Source organism: Pseudopipra pipra, chromosome W (genome assembly GCF_036250125.1).
Source record: "Pseudopipra pipra isolate bDixPip1 chromosome W, bDixPip1.hap1, whole genome shotgun sequence".
NCBI classification, from domain to species: domain Eukaryota; kingdom Metazoa; phylum Chordata; class Aves; order Passeriformes; family Pipridae; genus Pseudopipra; species Pseudopipra pipra.
The window spans coordinates 6,820,566-6,839,801 of record NC_087580.1 but is presented as its reverse complement, the minus strand read 5'-3'; the positions used below and the strand labels follow the sequence as shown (position 1 = coordinate 6,839,801).

Genomic DNA, 19,236 nt, shown 5'->3' with positions numbered 1-19,236 from the left:
CATAAACACCTGAATCTCCTCGTGGCTGCCGGGGGTCCCCCAGCTCCGCTGTCGCCCCTCTCTGCTCTCCCCACTCCGGGGGCCCTAAAAAAGGGGCTCGTCGCGTCCCCCCCCGCCGGCACCGGGCTGACAATGGGGGCGGCGGGGCCTGACCCCGCAACACCGACCCCCACCGCGGGGGGGTCCCCGCATCCCCCCGCCCACCTCCCGCCTCTGCCGGGAACCCACCCCGGGATCCCTCCAACAAAACCAAAACACCTCCCGGGGACCCCCCGAGGTCCCCCCGAGGGCCATTTGCGGCTCAGCTCCAAACATCTCCCCCAAAACCCCCCGCACACCCCCAACCCATCGCACCGAGCTCCCCCTCCCCGCCCACTCAGGGGGGCGATGCTCCTCCTCTTCCTCCTCCTTTGCCTCTGCCCGCTCCTCCTCCCCCCGCTCCATCCCCCGAGCCGGGAGCTCGAGGTGAGTTGGGGGCCCCGATGGCAAAGGGGCAGAGGGGAAGGAGAAGAGGGGCTGGGAGCCCCAAAGTGAGCGAGAGAGGGGGTGGGTCACTGCCAAAGCAGCGGGGGGCGACGGGCAAAGGGTGGGAGAGGGGAAGAAGGGGAGGTGGGAGAGCGGCAAAGGGGTTCCCGTGGGGGTCCCTTCGTGTCCCCACAGCTCGATCCCTGGAGAGGAGGGACCCCCGGGCCCCAGCGGCTGATGGGGGCCGGGATGTTTGTTGGGAATTCCCGGCAGGCCGAACAAAGGCCCCGGCCACGCGTCGGGAACTCTTTGATTGTCCCCAACAGTGGCGGGAGTTCCCCAATTCCCGCCCCCCAAAGTGGGGAGATGGGAGAGGGGGAAGCCTGGGAGTGTTTTTGGGGTGAGTGTTGGGGCTGTCGGGGGGCAGAGTGCTGGGGAAGGGGGTTTTGGGGGATGCCAGGGCCGAGGAAAGGGGAGTGCGGGGCTCTGGAGAGGTGGGATGGGGGGTCCAGGGAGATCCCCTGGCCAGGGGTCGGCGGTGTGGGGGAAAGGGAGGTCCTGGGGGTTGGGAGAATGGGCAGAAACCGGGGTTCAGGGGGTCCCCCCGTGTTCCAAAGAAAAGGGTCCTGTGGGTTGTGGAAAAGGCAGGCCTGGGGGTGCAGGGGGTAGCAGTGTGAAGGGAAAGCAGGGCCTGGGGGCTGGGAGAGGCGGGCTGGGCGGGAAAGGGGGTTGCAGGGGGGTCTTAGTGCAGAATAAGGGGGTGCCAGGGGGTTCCTGTGGCCAGGAATGGGGGTTTGGGGGTGTCCCAGAGGGAAGGCAAAAGGGGGGCTGTAGGGACTGGGAGAGGAGGCCCAGGGGGTCTCTCGGGTCCTTGTGTCCAGGAAAGGAGGGTGCAGGGGCCTCCAGTGTGAGGGAAAGGGGGTTCAGTGGGTGGGGAGAGCCGGGATGTGCAGGAAGGGCAGTTCAGGGGGTGCCGGGTGTTGAGGAAAGGAGGGGTTGGGGAGTGGGAAAGGCAGGAGTGGGGGTGGAGGGGGTGGCAGGGTGAAGGAGAAGGGAGGGTGTGGGGACTTGGAGAGGTGGGATGGCTGGGAAAGGGGGTGCAGGGGGGTCCTGGAGCTGAGGAAGGGGGTGAGAGTCCCAGTGGTGGAGAGGAGGTGCAGGGGGGTCCTGATGGGCAGGAATGGGGTTCCAGGGAGTGCCAGGGTAAAGGAAAAGGGAGTCTGGGAGAGGCAGGATGGCCGGGAAAGGGGGTGCAGGGGGTTCTGGAGCCGGGGAAGTGGGTGCAGGTGGCGGTGGTCTGGATAAGGGGGTGCAGGTGGATCTGGTCTTTAGGAATGGGGCGTTCAGGGGGTCCCTGGGACACTCCAGGAGCACCCTGCAGGATAAGGCAGGAGTGGGGAACTGGAGAGACAGGGAGATTTGGGGGTCAGGATGGTCCCAGGGTGAAGGAAAGGGAGAAACGGGGAGAGCTGCGAGAACTGGGAAGGGGCTCCAGGGGGTCCCAGGGTCAAGGAAAAGGGGGTCTGGGGGTGAGGTGGGATGGCCAGGAATGGGGGGCCAGGGGTCCCCAGGGTGAAGGAAAGAGGGGGATGGAGGGACTGGGATGAAACAAAGCAAGGCCTGAAGAGTTAACTTAGAATGCATGCTCTGAGCAAAGAAACAAAGAACTAAGTTTCAAGGACTAGTGGAAGATAACACATACATAAATCTGACACACTGACACAAAAGAACAGAAAGTAAGAGCTCCAAAAATGCTAACACCCACATAAATAGACGTATGGAAGGAACACAGGGAGATAAGGGGAAAAAGAAGGGCCAGAGTCCAGAAACTCCTGCCAAATACATGTTGGAGTCAGCCAAATTAAGGAAAGTTCAAAAGTTTACCCAAGAAAGAGGAGTAAAGCGACGACCCCTGAGGCTGAAGTAACAGGATGTACCCCCGAAATTCTCCCCAAAATGATGACCGCGCTCCTGCCTCCACCTTAACTCCGCCTGCTATGAATATTATAACTAGATGTTGCAATAATATGAATATGCATTAAATGATGATGTAATCTCTCGCAAAAATTGTATAAATAGTCTGGCTTTTCACTGAGTGCTTTGGAACTCTTTGTCCAGGGCGAGCTGGGAGTTCCCCAGTGTTGCATAAAATAATTACCTCGCTGCTTAAAGACTAAACCTTGTCTCTGAGCAGTTCCTTTGTGCCTTTTGGGGCACAAATTCGGCATCAGGGAGAGGTGGGATGGTGAGGAAAGTGGGAACAGGGGGATTCTGGAGTCAAAGAGAGAGGGGTGTGGGGTCTGGAAAACTGGGACTGGGCAGGCAGGGGGGCCCCAGGCCCAGAGGAGCAGGAAGAGGAGGAGGAAGAGGCGGTGGGGGCTGCTGAGAGCCCCGGAGTGGGGAGAGCGGAGAGGGGCGATCCCGGCACCGCAGGACCCCTGTCAGCCTGGAAGGAGGGGGGAACCTGCAGAGAGGGGAGGGTTGGGAGTGCAGGAACCCTGAAATGGGGGCCAGGAGAGGGGGTACCCTTGGGAGCCCTGGTGCACTGAAGTGGGGAGCCTGGAGAAAGGGGAGTGCTGAGACCCCGTCAGCCCAGCCAGGGGGACCCCAGAGAGAGGGGAGCCCAGAGAAGGGGGACCCCTGGGATTTCTGGGACCCACAGCAGCCTGGAGAGGGGGAGACCCCATAGAGGTGGGACCCCTGAGAGCCCCAGCACCCCAAAGTAAGGAGTCAGGGGAGAAGGTACCCCTGGGGCCTCCAAAACCCCCCTCATCCCTAAGCAGGGGGACCTTGGAGAGGGGGAACTGCAGGACCCCCAGCAGCCCAGAGAAGGGGGTCCCCTAGAATACCAAAGTGGGAAGACCCCCAGTATTCCTGGGACCCCCCGCAGCCCAGAGAGGGCGGGACCTTGGAGAGGGGGGACCCCCAATACATGTGGGACCCCCAGCAGCCCAAACGGGAGGCCTCCAGAACCCCAAAGTGGAGAGACCTGAGAGGGGGAACTCCTGGAAGGGTTTTTTTGGTCTGAACCTTGGAGTTCTGGTTTGGTTTTTTTTGGCTGAGACTTGGTGTTTAGGAGTTTTTTATGGACATGAGGTGCTTAGGGACTTCTAGAGATTGACTTGGGCGGGAGGAACCCCCAACCCAATGTGCTCACCTCTTGTTTTTCCCCCCACAGCAGGATTTCTCCTTCCCAAAGCTTGGCCAGATGAAGGAGGCTGCGAGGAAGAGGAAGATGCCACGGGCCCTCCAAGCAGGTGAGGAGGAAGTCAGTGCCCCTTTGCCCTGTCTTGTCCTGTATCTCCCAGCCCAGCATCGCCCCTGGCTGCAGGACAACCCCACTGCCGCCGCCGTCCTGCCGGGGCCGGATTTGGGGGGATGTCCTTGGCCTTCCCTCTGGGCCAGAGGGAAATCCCCTCCCTGTCCTTCTTCCTTCCACTCCTTGTTCCTTTTCCTTCCTTCTTCCTGCTCCTTGTTCCTCCCTCTCCTTCCTCATGTTTTTTCCTTTTTCTCCTTCTTCCTTCTCCTTCCTTTCTCTCCTTTCTCCTTTTTCTTTGTTCCGTCTTCTCCTTCCTATTCATCATTCCTTGTCTCCTTGCTCCTTCCTTCTCTCAGGACCAGCGTGGTCAGCAGGACCAGGGCAGTGGTTCTTTCCCTGTACTTGGCACTGGTGAGGCCACACCTCGAGTGCTGTGTCCAGTTCTGGGCCTTCTTCTTCCTTCCTTCTTCTTGCTTCCTCTCCTTGTTGCTTTTTCTTCTTGTTCTTTCCCTTCTTATTCCTTCCTCTCCTTTTTCCTTCTCTTCCCTCCTTCCTCTCCATCTTCCTTCTCCTCCCCTTCCCTCTGGGCTGGAGGCAAATCCCCTCCCTGTCCTTCCTTCCTGCCCCAGGCCCCGAGCTGAGGACGGAGGGCACGGAGGACAAATCCCCCCGGCAGACCCTGGTGGGAGAGGCCGTTTTGAAGGGCTCCACAGCGCAGGAAGGCAGCGGGGAGGAAAAGGGCAGGAGATCCCTCAGGAGGAGGGGCTCCAAAGCCAGCCCAGGGTGCTCTGAGGAGGAAAGACCCAACCTGTGCTGGGAAAGTGGCCACAGCTTGAGCCAGAGCTGTGAGCTGGTGGTCCCTGAGCAGCCTCCCAGCAGGGAGAAGCCCTTCATGTGCTTGGAATGTGGGAAGAGCTTCAACAGCAGCTCCAAGCTTGTTGCCCACCAGCGTGTCCACACAGGGGAACGGCCCTATGAGTGTGAGGAATGTGGGAAGACCTTCCTCTATAGCTCCCACCTCCTCACCCACCGCCGGGTGCACACGGGGGAACGGCCCTACAAGTGCTTGGAATGCGGGAAGGGCTTCAGCGTCAGCTCCCGCCTGATCTGTCACCAGCAGATCCACACTGGGGAACGGGGGCCCCAGCCCTACAAATGTGGGGAATGCAAGAAAAGCTTCACATACAATTCTCAACTTGTCACCCACCAGCGCGTTCACACGGATGAGAGGCCCTTCCGCTGCACAGACTGCGGGAAGGGCTTCAAACACAACTTCACCCTCATCATCCACCAGCGCATCCATACAGGGGAGAGGCCCTACAAGTGTGGGGAGTGTGGGAAGAGCTTCAGGCAGAGCTCTGCCTTGACCACACACCAACGGACCCACCAGTAAGGGAAGCCCTGTGAGTGCCCCGACTGCGGGAAGAGCTTCATCTGCTGCTCCAACTCCATCACCTATTGGAGGACACACCTTGGGAACAGGCTTGGTGACCCACAGTCCCAGTGACCCACCCTGGGAACAGGCTTGGTGACCCACAGTCCCAGTGACCCACGTTGGGAAGACCCCTGGCTGGTGGACTGTGGCAGGATAGTCCCAGCCTGGCCAGACCCAAGGTCCAATCAAGCTCATAATCAAGCTGTCACACAAGATCAACTGCTGGAGCCAGGCTGTTGTCTCGGTGTTAACTCTGCTCAAACCATCCTGGTTGGTCCAACGTTGAACACACACCCTGCTGGTTGAAGTCTGAGTTGACAGATAAGCTGAGAGCTGGCCTGGAAAGGCGGGCCTGGCACTCAATCACTTTATCCTATAAAAAGTCCAGTCCCCTCTCATGCAGTCGGGTTCTTTCTGACAAAACCCTCCCTGGGGGGTGTGTGGAGATTCCTCCCTTGGCTGGGGACGCCCTCCAAGGTCACTCCTTGAGGCTGAGAGGAAGAGATCTCCCCACAGGCATTGGTCTGGGTGAGTTACATCAGATCTCAATAATTATTTCTGTTTTCCAGCTTTAATAGAACTGCTTCAATAAATGCTTTGTTCCAGTGCCCTGTACTGCTGTACGCTGTATTAGACTCTGCTAGTAGACTTTTAGTGTTTGTATTGTTTTAGTGTTTCTGTTGTGCAGTAAATAGTTCTGATTAAGGGTTTTTTTCTGATCATTTGTATAAATTACATCATTCATTTTATATAAATATTCTTGTTTTGCCATCATTAAAACCTGTGGGACAAAGTGGTTTAAGAGCTCTTTAATTCCTTTAAATTTAAACTGTGAACACAGTCTGGGGCTACGAGAGGATTCAGCTGCACCCAAACCCTTCCCTGGGAAGGAGTTCAGAAAGCCAGGGAGTCCTTCCTGCACCTCCAGACTCTCTGGCAAGGCTTTGCTTTTTAAAACTTTGTTCGAGCCTTCCACTCTCCCGTGACGGGGCCTCCACATCCCCCTGGTTCCCCTTGTGTCGTGGTTTGACGCTGGCCAGATGCCAGGGGCCTGTTGAAACCACTTCACTGCCCTCCTGTCTGAGTGTAAAGAGACTGGAATGTTTTGCTAAGGAGGATGAGTTATGAAGTGGACCAAACTCCTCTCTCAGCAATTGTAAATCCAAATTAAGAGGCTCCAATCGAGGAAGTATGGAAAAAAGGAAGAGATAACAGCCCTTTATTAAAGGATATATGTGTCTTGGCAAAACCAGCAAAAGAACCCAAAACCAACTAAACAATAATCCTGTGCCCAAAAAGTCCCCTTCAAACAAAGGAAACAGTTTGATACTTCCCTGTGCTCTGGCGCAATTCCAATCCCGGTTGGCAGGAGCTGTTGGATCCCTGGAGGGGCGGGGCCTGCAGTGCTCGGTGTTGGCCAGCAGGGGGCGCTGTTGGATCCCTGGAGGGGCGGGGCCTGCAGTGCTGGGTGTTGGCCAGCAGGGGGCGCTGTTGGATCCCTGGAGGGGCGGGGCCTGCAGTGCTCGGTGTTGACCAGCAGGGGGCGCTGTTGGATCCCTGGAGGGGCGGGGCCTGCAGTGCTGGGTGTTGGCCAGCAGGGGGCACTGTTGGATCCCTGGAGGGGCGGGGCCTGCAGTGCTCGGTGTTGGCCAGCAGGGGGCGCTGTTGGGCCCCGGATCGCAGCAAAAGCCAAAAATGGAGATTTTCCCCCAACGAGGAGGGGAAGGGGAAAAGGGGAAAGAAGGGCGGTTTCTTTCCCACTAAACTCACGTTGTCTGTGCCTGGCTGTGGTCAGGACTCCCCTTTTTTCGTTGGTGAGCACAAAACTCTCCGATGGAATCTGAGCAGATTGGGGCTGGAGACAGAGCAGCGTGCAGGCAAGCCGAGGCCGGAGAGCAGCCAGATGATCAGGTCGAGAGCAAAACGGCCTCAGAGCTTTTTCCCACACACACACCCCTTGCCTCCATTAAGGCAAAAAGTGAAGTGCCACTTTCCAAGGAGAGGAGGGGAGAAAAAAACTCCTCAGGAGCCCCCCCCAGCTGCAGGGAGAGCTGTCAGGCTGGAATGTAGTTCTGCCAGCCAGCTCCTTTGGGTAGGTAATCACCCAAGGCAGAAAACTGTCCTCCCCATTCAACATCCCTCCCCCACAGGCAGCAGGGGAAAGAAAATTCCCTTTGGTTTTTTAGAATAAGTAAACCCATGACACTGGGGAACAAATCCCCCAATTTATTTCCCCCATCTCTACAGAGAGTGGACGCAAAGAAAGAAAACAGAAATGTTATCTGGGCATGCAGGGATGAAGTTGGTAAAGCCAAAGCCCAAATGGAACTGAATCAGGCCAGTGATGTCAGAGACAACAGGAAGGACTTCTTTATGTCTGTAGATGACAAAAGGAAAAGCAGGGAAAATGTGGGCCCATCTCTCAACAAGATGGGGGAGCTTGTTCCACAGGACAGGAAAAAAGCAGAAATACTGAATGTCTTCTTTGCCTACGTCTTTCCTGGCTTTTCCAGGAAAACTGGACTCTAGGAAACTGACTCTAGGAAACCCTGTTCCAGAACAGGCCTTGGACTAGAGCACCTTAGTCTTTCCGTGATTCTGTGCAGAGGGTGAGCAGTGGCCACCAGCAGAGCAGGGCCATACCCACAGTGCAGCCTGTGCCAAAGCACACACAGCATAGAGGGGCTCCTCCGCCAGAACCAACGGCAGGCGCCATCAAGACTCCAGGATGTGTCCTCGTTTTCTTCTGTTCCCCCTGCCGGCTTTGCTTCTCCCATTCCCCCATCCCAAGGCTGTCCCCTCTTCTTCCCTCTGCTTGCCTCTGGGACAGGTGGGGACCTGTCCAACTTTGGCAGAAAGGGCACGGCTGCCACAACTGTCCCGACATTTGAGGAGAACTGCTGCGTTTGGTGACAGAATTGGAGCTCTTTGGGCCTAGGTGGGAGGGATGAGGAGAGTCATATTTTTGAAGGCTTCTTAAGGCTTTCTTCCCGGGCTGGGAGTTAAGACTTCTCTCTCTGCCCTTGCTCTGAGTGCATATGAGTCTGGCAGACATCTTCAAGGCTGAAAGAGAAGCCAGGCCTGAAGGCCGAGCCAGAGCTGTCCTCTGCTCCCTTCAGCTCTGCTCACAGCTGCATCTTCAGCCTGTCCCAGAGGCCAGGCAAATGTGTGCCCTTCCTCCGGGAAGGCTTGAAGCACAGTGGTGTTAAGATCATGGCCTCCAGGTGAGCTATTGCTGCTACTCAGTTGCCAGACTCTTGCAGTGCTTTCGAGCCCTCCTCTTTGTGTTCTGGGCAGAAGATAGTGGGTGAGCTCCTGGTAGCCTTAAAACACAGGCAAATCCCTGATCCTGAGGGAAGCAGACTGGTTTGTAGCCTGCAGAAAAAAAGGGAAATTTCTTCAGCCTGCTTGCAGTCCACTGTAGTGTCCCTCCCCTGAGAAAACTGGTGCAAAACCTCTGGTCCTTCACTTGGTGTTGTCATTGGGACAAAGTGGGACAAGATGTGTTTGAAAGTTTCTTCCTGCCCTGCTGTGTGCTGCCTGTTGGCTGGTGGAGCAGCAGAGCAGAAATTCACTGTTGGCATCTGGCAAAGCAGCAGGAGAGATCAGTTGTGAGGGGAAGGGGGGTGAGGTGTCTGCCCTTCAAGAGGGACAAGACAAAGGAGTTGGGGAATTGTCCTGGAACTCTGGCCTGGCGGGCTTGGAGCGCTGGGTGGGCATTTCTTGAGAGCTGTGGTGGCCCCACTTCGTCCTGAGCCTCATTTGATGGCAGTGTGTCCAGAGGCAGCCCGGCTCCAGGCTGAAGCAAAAAGCCAGAGCAGGTGATGCGGGAGCTGCTCCAGCGCCTACCGCAGCCTGCGGCCCGGTGGGAGCGTCCCGGGCCCTGCCCCGGGGCGCTCTGAGGCGGGGCAGTGCCCACTCCCGCCGGCCGCCCTCACAAGGCCCAGGCCGCCTCCTTCCCACAAGGCCCAGCAGGGCCGCCCTCACACCTGCCCCGCCCTGCCCTGCCCCGCCCGGCCCCACCCTGCCCCGTGGCCTCTGTCACACCCCACGCTGACGTGCTGAGCCTTCCACCAGCCATTGTGACGCCACAGGCGCCAGTCGGGCACGGCTTTGTTGGTGCCCGCAGCCGGCGCCCAGAGCTGCTGTAGCCTCTCGGGGAGCAGCAGCACATCCCGCTCGGGGAGCATTGCGCGCCTGCATCGCCGTCTTGGCAGCTGCAGGCCACGACCACTGCGCAGGGCGACCTCGTCTGCCTTGTGCTTCATACCCTGTGCCCGTCCTTATTCTCGTCCCCTTTGTCACCCTCCCCCTAAACCTCGCCCCGTCCCATTCCTCATCCCCACTTGGCTCCCGGCAGCCCGCCGGGGCCTTCTTGCCCTTCCTGCTGCTGGGAGCTCCAAGCAGGGCCATGCCGTGGCTTCTGAGCAAGAAGCGACGGCAGTCGCCCTCCAGCAGCCCCAGTGGGCAGCCCTGGGCTGCCACCAGCTCCAGCAGCGCCTCCCAGCTCCGGGAGCAGGGGCTGGGCAGGCTGCACCGCGTGGCCGCCCGCGGTGACCTGGGCTGGCTGAGGCGCTGGCGCTGGTACGTCAAGGTAGTCGGCATCGACAGGCCAGACCAGGAGATGCGGTGAGTTCTGGGCCACGCTGATGGCACACCTTGGCTGCTCCTGAGCCAAGCTGCAGTAGTCCTCGGCAGCCCTCTCTTAGGGACAAGGCTTGAAAAGTGACATTTGCCCTGTCAGCTGGGACAGGGAACTCTTGAGCTTTTCACTGCTCGGAGCTGCCGGCCGGGCTCCAGCGCTGCTGCAAACGTGTGTTGCCCACCTGCCCCTTGGCCGTGCTCTCTCTGCAGGGCTGTTCTGCAGCTGCTCAACCCTCACCTGTTCTGCCCTCTGGCTCATCAGGGCAGGGTTGCAGCAGCAGCAGGAGGAGCAGAGTCCGGGCAGGGTCCCCAGGGGGCTGGGTAGAGACACAGCTTGGGCTCGTCCTTTGTCTGTCTGGGTTAAGAGTGTCTGTTTAATTTTTAGGACACCTCTGCATCTGGCTTCAGCCAATGGCCATGCAGATGTCGTCAGATATCTGCTAAGAAAGAACAGCCAGCCCAACCTCGCTGACAACTTCAAGAGAACAGCCCTGATGAAGGTGTGTGGAATGCCTTCTGAGCTTGGAGGTGGGGCTCAGTGCTGGGGTGTTAAAGGGGAGGTGTCTGGCAGGATTCCTTGCAGGGCAGGGCCATAGAAACACACCTATTGCAATGGGCAGGGCACAGCCTCTGTTAGCTGATCTTTGAAGGTGGTCTTCTATGGCAGCACTCAGGGGCTGAGGGAGTTGTGAGAGAGGGGGATGGAAAAGTTGGAAGCCTTTCCCTTTTGGTGTGTTGTTGCCAGGCAGTCCAGCAGGAGCAGGAAGAATGTGTTGCTGTTCTGCTGGAACACGGTGCCGACCCCAATCTGGCAGACGCTGACGGCAACACTGCCCTTCACCTGGCTGTGCTCTCTAAAAACACAGCTGTAGCAGGGCTGTTACTGGAGCATCATGCCAACAGTGATGCTCAGAACCAGGTAACCTTGGCACGTGGCTAAAGCTGCTCTTTCCAACAGCTGCAGAGCTTGTCTGTGTCTTTCTAATGGGGATTCTTTCTCCTTTTAGTGGGGATTTACCCCCTTCAAACTTGCAGCCTTGCAACAGCACGAGGAGATTCTGGAGTGCCTTGTGAACAAAGCAGCTGACAGGCCTGCTCAAGCCCAGGGGGAAAGGTGAGGGCTTTGTCGAAACAGCCCCCGGGTGTTCTGGGTAGTCTGCAAGTGTGACCCAGACGAGGGGCGTGGCAATGAGCTGGGAAAAAGAAGGAGCAGCCCCGTGGAAGCAGTTCCCCGTGGGACTGGTAAATGCAGGTCTGCCCTTGGCTGCTCTCGTACCTCAGGGGCTCTCGTCCTTTGCCCGCTGAGGTCTGCAAGAAAGCCTTGTCTGTGGTGCCCTCCCCACACCCAGAGCCAGAGCCCCGGGGAAACTTGCCAGTAGCTCAGCAGCGTGGCTGCTCTGCAGGCCAGGGGGGTTTGAGGCACGGCAGAGTTGGGGCGTTCAGTGCTCTGAAGGGAAGCGTTGGGGGAAAGAGAAGCAACACTGTCCCAGGGGACACGAGGGGCTCCGAGCACAGAAGGAGAAAACTTCCTGCCATGGAGATGGTCAGGGGGTCGAAGGGCTTGCCCTGGGAGTTTGTGCAGCCGCATCTGGGGGCACTTTGAAGAGCAGTGCAAGGAGCCCTGAACAGCACGGCCTGAGCTGGTAGCTGAGGCTGCTTTAGGGAGGCCCCTTGGAAGAGAAATTCTCCAATGCTTCCATGGACTTGGCTTTGCTTTCCCGGAGCTTGTAGGAAAGGGGGGAAGAGCTGTTTTGGGAGCAAGCAGGGGAAAAGTGATGCAGGATCAGACATGTTTCCAATGAAATTTTGCATGCTTTAGGAGTGCTCTTGTGGTTCCTGGAAGCCATGAGGCTCACCTGGAGGAAGATAATCTGTGCTTGCAGGAGGAGCTGGACAGGGCTGAGCCGGAGGTATGGAAAGCCTGTCCCCACAGGGAGAAACCTGGGGGTGCCTGTTGCTTCCTGTCCATCCTGAAAACGGACAAAACAGTGTTCATTGTGTTCATTGGGGAGTAGAAGTGAAGCTTTGAAGGGACTTGAATGGATTGCAGTTCTTTGGGCAGAGGGGATGCACACAGACATGCAGCACCTGAGTTCTTCAGCAGCAGCTGGCTCCTCTCTGGAAAAGCTCCCCTGACAACTGTGGATTCTTCCCGTGGTTTTACAGCTGCAGGAGGAGGAAGGAAAGCATCTTCAGTCTGAGCATTGTGTTCCTGACTTGAAGACTGCCTTGGATGCCAAGAAAAGAGAGGCAATAACTTCCTCCCAGGAACTGCAGGACCTCCTGGAAGAAGACGTGCAACAGTAAGAGAGTAACCCAGTGAAGCGAGGGGTCTGTGGCTTTGGGGGATTGGGTGGAAACAGGGGGAGAGTCAGTGGGATTTTGTAGGACACTTCTGCTGTGGCTTCTGTTCCTTAGCACAGTTTGTCTGGCATTGGGTTTTCTGGTAATAAGAGCTGTATTTCTTCTTAAGCTTTGCCAGTGAGAACAGCGGATTGGAAGCCACTGTCCAGCAGCCAAGCGAGAGCGTTGAAGTCCGTCCGAGAGCCCTGCAAGCCTCTGCCTCAGTAAGCTGGTCCTAAATTTCCCTTTCTGTGACTCTTGAGCCTAGTTGCCTATTTCTGTGGGGCAACTGTCAGATGAAGTTTTCCTGGAGAGCCTGGGGAGCTCAGTTTCTGCCTTCTCCTCAGCAGAGGCTGCTCAGAAAGCAGCCTGGTCCTTTCCCCAGCTGCTACAAAAGCCCTGAGGGTATTTGGTGTGCTGGACACTGGAGGAATTCTTAGATTCTAAATGAGGAGTTCCATCATGAGCTCCAAGGGACCCAGAAGTATTGTTGCCAGAAGTGTCTCCCAAATTCTTAAGTTTTTAGGTGTAAAGTTTCTTCTTTCTGTGGGGGAATCTTTCAAGTGTTTTCTAGGCTGGTTTCCAGTAGATGATAAATACAGTTGCCATGGCCACCCCCTTGAGAGATTTTCTCAGAATTCACTGCCTTTAGATCACACTGAGTTTCCTTTTTTTTTTTTTTCTGTGCACAGGGTGGTGAACTTTCCCAGCAGCTGGACATGGAGCCTGGAACAGGCATGCAGCTCGAGGCCCCAAACCAGGCTTTGCAAGAAGAGCTGTCCACTCTGCTTGGGAAGTGTGAACAACTGGAGAAGAGCAAATGTCAGCTGCAAGAAGAGGTGACAAAACTCCACCACCATTTGGAGACTTTGGTGCTGGATGGCAGCCAAAGAGAACAGTGTACAGGAGAGGTGGCAGAAGGAGCTGACCAGGAAAGAAGTCCAAAGCTACAAGAGGTCAGCCTCGTTTTGCAAGTAAGTGAATTTCTCCCCAGTGTCCACAGGCTCTTCATTAGGAGCTTTGAAGCAGAGTGCTCATTTGGGCTTCTTTCCCACTGCAAAGAATTGTTTGCCCTGGTAGCTCCTGGGTTGTGCCTTGATTGCTGCTGGGAGTGAGGAGGCAGAGCCGCCTCTCTGAGTAAGGCTGGGCCCTTGGAACTGGGTGTGTGCAATTTTGTGCTGGGCAGAGCTCTCTTTTTCTTGTGGTGGTTGAAGGTGCACTGTCTCCTTCAGGCACAGGCAGCCCACCAGGCCCCACTAGGACAAATTAAAGGCAGTCATTGTGAATCCATGAGAATCCAGTTGGAAGAAAGGATTAGAGATCTGGAAAGTGAATTGGAGAGGGTCAAAAACACCCAACAAGAGAGTGCTTCTCATAAAGAAGCAACACAGGGAGGGATGGAAATGTACAAAGAGCTGTATGTGGAGGAAGTGAAAACCAGAAGATGCCTTGCCAAGAAACTGGAAAGGTAAGTCCATGCTTGTTTGGAGAGGTAATAAGAGACTCCTTTTTCTTCCTGCATTTTCCTTGGGAATCCATCTTCTCCATCTGGCCAGCATTATTGCCCTCCATTGGCCACCAGGGTCTGATGGAGTTGCCAAGACACTCTCCTTGATATTTGAAAAGTCGTGGCAGTCAGGGGAAGTCCCAGGTGAGGGGAAAAAGGGAACCCCACTGTGCCCATCTTTGAATGGGGTAGAAAGGAGGGCCCTGGGAACTGCCAACCTGTCAGCCTGCCCTCTGTGCCTGGGGAGGTGATGGAAAAGATCCTTCTAGAAGCTCTGTCAAGGCACGTGGATGACAGGGAGGTGATTGGAAGCACCAGCACAGCTTCGCCAAGGGCAAGTGCTGCTTGACCGACCTGGTGGCCTTGTAAGATGGAGTGACTGCCTCAGTGGACAAGGGCTACCCATGTCATCTCCCTGTCATTCTGGGAAGCCTTTGACACAGTCCCCCACAACATCCTTCTCTCCAAAGTGGAGAGAGACGGACTGGATGTGTGGACTGTTAGATGGATAAGAAATTGGGTGAACAGTGCCATGCAGAGGTGGTGATCAATGGCTCAGAGTGCTGAGGGCCATCAGTGCCGAGTGGTGTCCCTCAGGGGTCTGGATTGGGCCCAGTGTTCTTTAATGTCTTCACTAATGATCCAGAGGAAGGGCTGGAGTGCGCCCTCAGCAAATTTGCAGCTGCCACCAAGCTGAGGGGTGTGGTTGACACAGCTGATGCCATCCAGAGGGCCCTGGACCAGCTGGAGAAGTGGGCCCATGGCAATCTGCTGATGGTTTACCAAGAGCCAGTGCAAGCTGCTGGCCGTGGCTCAGGGCAGCCCCTGTATCAGTGCAGGCTGGGGGATGAAGAGGGGCAGAGCAGCCCTGCCGAGAAGCCCTTGGGCTGGAGGAGAGGCCGGACATGAGCCGGCGATGTGCGCTCGCAGCCCAGAGAGCCAATTGTGTCCTGGGCTGCGTCCAAGGCAGCGTGGCCAGCGGGTGGAGGGAGGGCATTCTGCCTCTGCTCTGCCCTTGGGAGAGCCCAGCTGGAGGGCTGCATCCAGCTCTGGGCTCCTCAGCACAGCAAGGACCTCCAGCTGTTGGACTGAGCCCAGAGGAGGCCACCAAGGTGCTTGGAAAGATGGAGCACCTCTGCTAGGAGGAAAGGCTGGGACAATTGCAACCCTTCAGCCTGGAAAAGAGGAGGCTTTGGGGTGACCTAATTGTGGCCTTTTGGGGTGAGAAGGGAGCCCACAAGAAGGATGAGGAGAGTGCATTTAAAAGAGCAGGTAGTGAGAGGACAAGGGGGAATGGCTTCAAATGGAAAGAGAGTAGGTTTAGATTTGATCCTGGGAAGAAATTGGTTGCTGTGAGGGTGGTGAGGAACTGCAACCGGTTGCCCAGAGAAGCTGTGGATGCCCCATGGCTGGAAGTGTTCAAGGCCAGGTTGGATGGGGTTGTGAACAAGCTGGTCTGGTGGAAGGTCCCTGCCCAGAGCAGGAGGCTTGGAACTGGATGATCTTTAAGGTCCCTGCCAAGCCAAGCCATTCTAGGCTTGGATGCTGTCTGTGCTGTTTCTGTGAGACCGTGGGGGAAAGGCTGGTTCTTCCTGTGTTTCATGGGTTTCTTGACTAATTTGCTGTGCAGGCTGGAAAAGCTTCTGAGGATAGAGAGCAGGAAACTCCGGGTTAATGAAGAGAAAGGAAGTCAGTCCCAGCTGGAAGAAATGAAGAAGAGATATTCTGAAAAGGTCAAGGAAGTTGATAGATTCCAAAGAGAGGTGAGCTGCGCTCTGGGTAGGGCTCTTTGGTTGTGGTGTTCCTTCTTTTGAAAGCTGGGAGATGCTTTCCCTCTATTTCTTGTCATGTGGATGATTTTTTTTCCCTTGGCTGCATTTTGGATGTGATGGGCTTTTCTTAATGCTCCTCCTGCTGTTCCAGTGGGAGATGACTCAAACTAATCCAGAGGTAGTTCTCCTTCTGGGGAAAGATGCAAATGTTGAGGGCAAAGCAGTAGGTGTAAGGGCTGATGGAGGCCAGGCTGTCCTGCAGAGGAGGGGCAAGCCAGGAGTGGCAGCCAGCCTGGCAGGGTGCGTGAGCTCCCGGGCCAGGGAGCCGTCCCACAGGCCCTGAGCAAGAAGAGCAGAACAGGTCCCCTGAGAGTGAGCGGGGTCAGCCAAGAGTGCAGATCCCCTGGCTGGGCCTGAGGGATGGGCAGGTCTGCCGTCCTGGCAGGACATCACGTGCATGGGCTGAGAGCAGTGGGGCCCAGCTCAGGCCTGGCTGCAGCTGGAGGGAGGCTGTGACAGCGTCCTCTGGGTGTGCCAGATGAATTGCTGCCCTGGCAGAGAGGGGAGGAACAGCGCTGTCACTGGCAGGGCACCATCAGCCCCTGAGCCCTGTCTCAGGCACGAGCTGAGCAGGAGGCACTTGAGGTTTGGCTTTTCTCCTCAGTCTTGTTGCTGCCCAGGGCCCAAGGAGGACAGGGGCCTCCCAGGGGAAAATCTGTCCCTTCTTGCTCACAGGGAGCTGTTTCAGCCCATCCTGTGGCGGGGAGCCAGAAGGACTGTTCCCAGCAGTGCTGTTGAGGCTGCTGTGCCTGTGCAGCAGTGGCACAGAACCTCTGATCCCTTCTCCGCTCGTCACTCGGATCCGTTGCTAAAGCGGCGTCTGTCAGAGTCACGCTTGGGTTTGAAGGCATCCCTGTAGAATGGCTTCCTGCCTTTGCAGTCATTCCTTTGGAGTCCAGAAGCGTGGAGCATTTTTGCATGAGGAACTCCAAAAGGCTGGGAAGCTGAGGAATTCTACGGCAAATGATGGGAAAGCTGTTCTTGCTGGAAAAGAAAAGCCTGGTTGCACTTTGTGTCTAGTCCTGAGCCAGCAGATGATGAATAAAGTCTCCCTGGCCACCCTCTTTTGGGGTTTTCCCAGAATTCACCTCCTTTACACCACACTGAGCTCCTTTTTTCATTTTCTGTCTGCAGGTTGCTGAACTTTCCCAGCAGTTGGACAGGGAACGTGAACAGTGCACGCAGCTGGAAGCCAAAAATCAGGCTTTGCAAGAAGAGCTGTCTGCCCTGCGTGGGGAGTGCGAGAACCTGGCCATGGACAAATGCCAGCTGCAAGAAGAGCTGGCAAAACTCCACCATCATTTGGAGACCAACGTGGTGGATCGCAGCCAACTCGAACAGTGCAAAAGAGAGGTGGAAGAACAAGCAGACCAGGAAATAAGACAAAAACTCCAAGAAGTCAATGAGTTTTTGCAAGTAAGTGACTTTCTCCCCAGTGTCCATAGGTGCTACGTAAACTTCTCTTGTGGCCATGGTTTTGGTCTTTTTCTTTTGCTCCTGTATTCTGTGGGTTAGCTTCTGTCTTTGCTGAAGGCAGTGGCAGAAGGCAATCTGGTTGGGCAGGAGTGCTGTCATGGGTGTGGAATGTGCTGGCAGGTCCCTGAATCCATAGGCTGCCCAAGGCAGATTCCCACTTTGCAGTGCTTGGAGGGATCTCTGTGCGCTGCTCTGCTTCTCACTGCTCATCCTTGAATGGGTTTTGCAACTTGCAGCTGTCATGGCCAGACCTAGAGGTGCTGCTTTGTCCTTGTAGGGGGGAAGGTGCTCAGAAAAGGAGTCACTGAAATTACAGGGATGGCAGGGAGGGGGTGGAGGTGGATGTGGAAGCTCTTCTTGTCTTTGAAGAATCCTTTTGGACATGCCCTGTCCTACAGACCCAGTGTCTCTTCATTAGTAGCTTTGAAGCAGAGTGCTCATTTGGGCTTCTTTCCCACTGCAAAGAATTGTTTGCCCTGGTAGCTCCTGGGTTCTGCCTTGGTTGCTGCTGGGAGTGAGGAGGCAGAGCCTCCTCTCTGAGTAAGGCTGGGCCCTTGGAACTGGGTGTGTGCAATTTTGTGCTGGGCAGAGCTCTCTTTTTCTTGTGGTGGTTGAAGGTGCACTGTCTCCTTCAGGCACAGGCAGCCCACCAGGACACCTTAGAAGAAATCAGAAGCAGTCATGTGGACTCACTGAAAAAACAGTTAGAAGACAGAATTAGAGATCTGGAACGTGCACTGGGAAGGACAAAAAGCAACCAAGCAGAAAGACCTTTTCAAAAGGAATCCACCCAGGCAGAAGTGGACAAGTACAAAGAGCTGTATCTGGTGGAAGCCAAAAGCAGAAAAAGCCTCGCCAAGAAACTGGAAAGGTAAGTCCCTGCTTTTTTGGACTGGTAAGAACAGACTCCTCTTTCCTCCTGCATTTTCCTTGGAAATCCCTTTTCTACATCTGGCCAGCGTCAGGTGTGAAAGCAGAATGTGGCATCTTTGTGGGGAAAGTTCCTTCAGAGCCTTCCCTTCCTCAGACCTGTCTTCCTTTCTCTTTAGAGTTCCAGCAGTAACCCCACAGCAGCACCACTGTGGCATTATTGGTGTCTTTTCAAGTTGAGGTTGTTTTAGCAGGCAGTCTTTTTGCCAGTCTCTCCTCTCCTCATGCCGTGGGTGACAGAGAAGATGAATCTTGTGCCCTTTCCTGTTTGAATAAGGAGAGGCCTCTGGGAGAAGAGAGTTGGATTCTGTGAATCCAAACTAAGAAGGCTCTTTCTTGGCTTCTGTTTTGGCAGCAGGTCTGAGGGTTGAGCTTTCCTTGAGAAGGCCAGGGTAGGCCAGAGTTCTACTGGAGGTGACACTGGCTGCTCCTTGCATTTGGTGTGATTTCTTAGAAACAGGCCCTGTGAACAAGCTCAGATCAAAGCATGTGCTGATTTTGGACGCTCTTCATGCCCTTGGCTTTTAGAAGTCGAGTAGTAGCCAAGGCTGTGGAGGGTAACTTTGCAAAAGCCTTCCTGCCAAAGATGACTCTGTGTGTGCTTGGGAATGTTTCAGAGCTACTGAGAGACTTGCAGTGGCCAACACCAAGCTCTTTTTGGAGCGCCACAGAAGCAGATCTGCAGTCCCAAGCAGTGCTGTCAGCGGACTTCTGGCTGCAAGTCCACTTCTGGATTCACCTGGCCTGGGACACCTTGGCATCAGTTTGGGACTGAGCAGAAGTCTGGCTCTCAGAACACCACCCAGACACCTGTGGTAAAGCCCAAGACTTCTGCTCATCAGGTTGGTACAGATTTTCCAGAGTGGTCAAAGGCCAAAAAGATTGAAATGGAAGCAATGAGCTGTGGAACTCCATTCTTTTCCAAGAGAAACTGTGGGAAAGAGCACTGTGGCACAGGAACCTCCCACCTAAGTTCTACCCTAAATTTACACGTAGTAATCTTCTGTAGCCTGTGGGGTTTGGCAGGAAGCCAACTCCAACCGGCTACAGATGGTTTTGGTGTCAGAAGTGGGATTGTTTTGGTTCCTTTGGTTTTGTTGTGGGAACATTGTCTGGGAAAGCTGCCAAGAGCAGGTTTGTTTGTAAACATCCCCCATTGTTTTGGGACACTCCTGGGAGAGCTGCCAAGGAGGATTTTGTTTATCTAAACATAGCTTTGTTTAGGAACAAGGAGAAAGAAAAATAATAACAATGGCCTTTTTACTAATTTTTTTCCTGGTTCTTGCTGGTTTTGTGCCTGTCCCAGGACATCCTCTAAGGGACCGTTCAAATGGATGGAACAAAT

The 19,236-nt window shown here is 55.5% G+C and overlaps 3 protein-coding genes across 4 annotated transcripts; all 3 read left to right on the top strand.

The window, feature by feature from the left end:
• The first annotated feature begins 362 nt into the window (after positions 1 to 362).
• LOC135405906 (uncharacterized) lies at positions 363 to 4,557 on the top strand. The gene is made up of 2 exons (XM_064640446.1): positions 363 to 465; positions 3,647 to 4,557. The coding sequence occupies exons 1-2, from the start codon at positions 388 to 390 to the stop codon at positions 4,514 to 4,516; spliced, it is 948 nt and encodes a 315-aa protein (XP_064496516.1). The 5' UTR covers positions 363 to 387; the 3' UTR covers positions 4,517 to 4,557.
• A 560-nt stretch (positions 4,558 to 5,117) lies between these two features.
• LOC135405910 (ankyrin repeat domain-containing protein 7-like) lies at positions 5,118 to 11,705 on the top strand. Of its 2 annotated transcripts, XR_010426087.1 has the most exons (4): positions 5,118 to 5,687; positions 10,189 to 10,722; positions 10,811 to 10,917; positions 11,623 to 11,705. XR_010426087.1 is itself a non-coding variant. In XM_064640451.1 (2 exons), exons 1-2 carry the CDS (start codon positions 9,571 to 9,573, stop codon positions 10,397 to 10,399), a joined length of 429 nt encoding a protein of 142 aa, XP_064496521.1. In that variant the 5' UTR covers positions 9,076 to 9,570; the 3' UTR covers positions 10,400 to 10,445. The 2 variants fall into 2 exon arrangements, 1 of the variants encoding a protein (XP_064496521.1); XM_064640451.1 differs by lacking the exons at positions 5,118 to 5,687; positions 10,811 to 10,917; positions 11,623 to 11,705 and adding an exon at positions 9,076 to 9,788 and having other exon boundaries at positions 10,189 to 10,445.
• A 1,825-nt stretch (positions 11,706 to 13,530) lies between these two features.
• On the top strand, positions 13,531 to 19,236 carry LOC135405907 (ankyrin repeat domain-containing protein 26-like). Its single transcript, XM_064640447.1, has 6 exons — positions 13,531 to 13,614; positions 15,284 to 15,416; positions 16,620 to 16,901; positions 17,597 to 17,832; positions 18,509 to 18,733; positions 19,198 to 19,236. The coding sequence occupies exons 1-5, from the start codon at positions 13,544 to 13,546 to the stop codon at positions 18,708 to 18,710; spliced, it is 924 nt and encodes a 307-aa protein (XP_064496517.1). The 5' UTR covers positions 13,531 to 13,543; the 3' UTR covers positions 18,711 to 18,733; positions 19,198 to 19,236.

Coding starts and splice junctions, on each gene's coding strand:
- LOC135405906 (XM_064640446.1), top strand. CDS start 388: ATGCTCCTCCTCTTCCTCCTCCTTTGCCTCTGCCCGCTCCTCCTCCCC. Junction 466..3,646: donor CCCCGAGCCGGGAGCTCGAG/GTGAGTTGGGGG, acceptor CCCCCACAGCAG/GATTTCTCCTTCCCAAAGCT.
- LOC135405910 (XM_064640451.1), top strand. CDS start 9,571: ATGCCGTGGCTTCTGAGCAAGAAGCGACGGCAGTCGCCCTCCAGCAGC. Junction 9,789..10,188: donor AGGCCAGACCAGGAGATGCG/GTGAGTTCTGGG, acceptor TTTAATTTTTAG/GACACCTCTGCATCTGGCTT.
- LOC135405907 (XM_064640447.1), top strand. CDS start 13,544: ATGGAAATGTACAAAGAGCTGTATGTGGAGGAAGTGAAAACCAGAAGA. Junction 15,417..16,619: donor TTGATAGATTCCAAAGAGAG/GTGAGCTGCGCT, acceptor TTCTGTCTGCAG/GTTGCTGAACTTTCCCAGCA. Junction 17,833..18,508: donor CTCGCCAAGAAACTGGAAAG/GTAAGTCCCTGC, acceptor GGAATGTTTCAG/AGCTACTGAGAGACTTGCAG.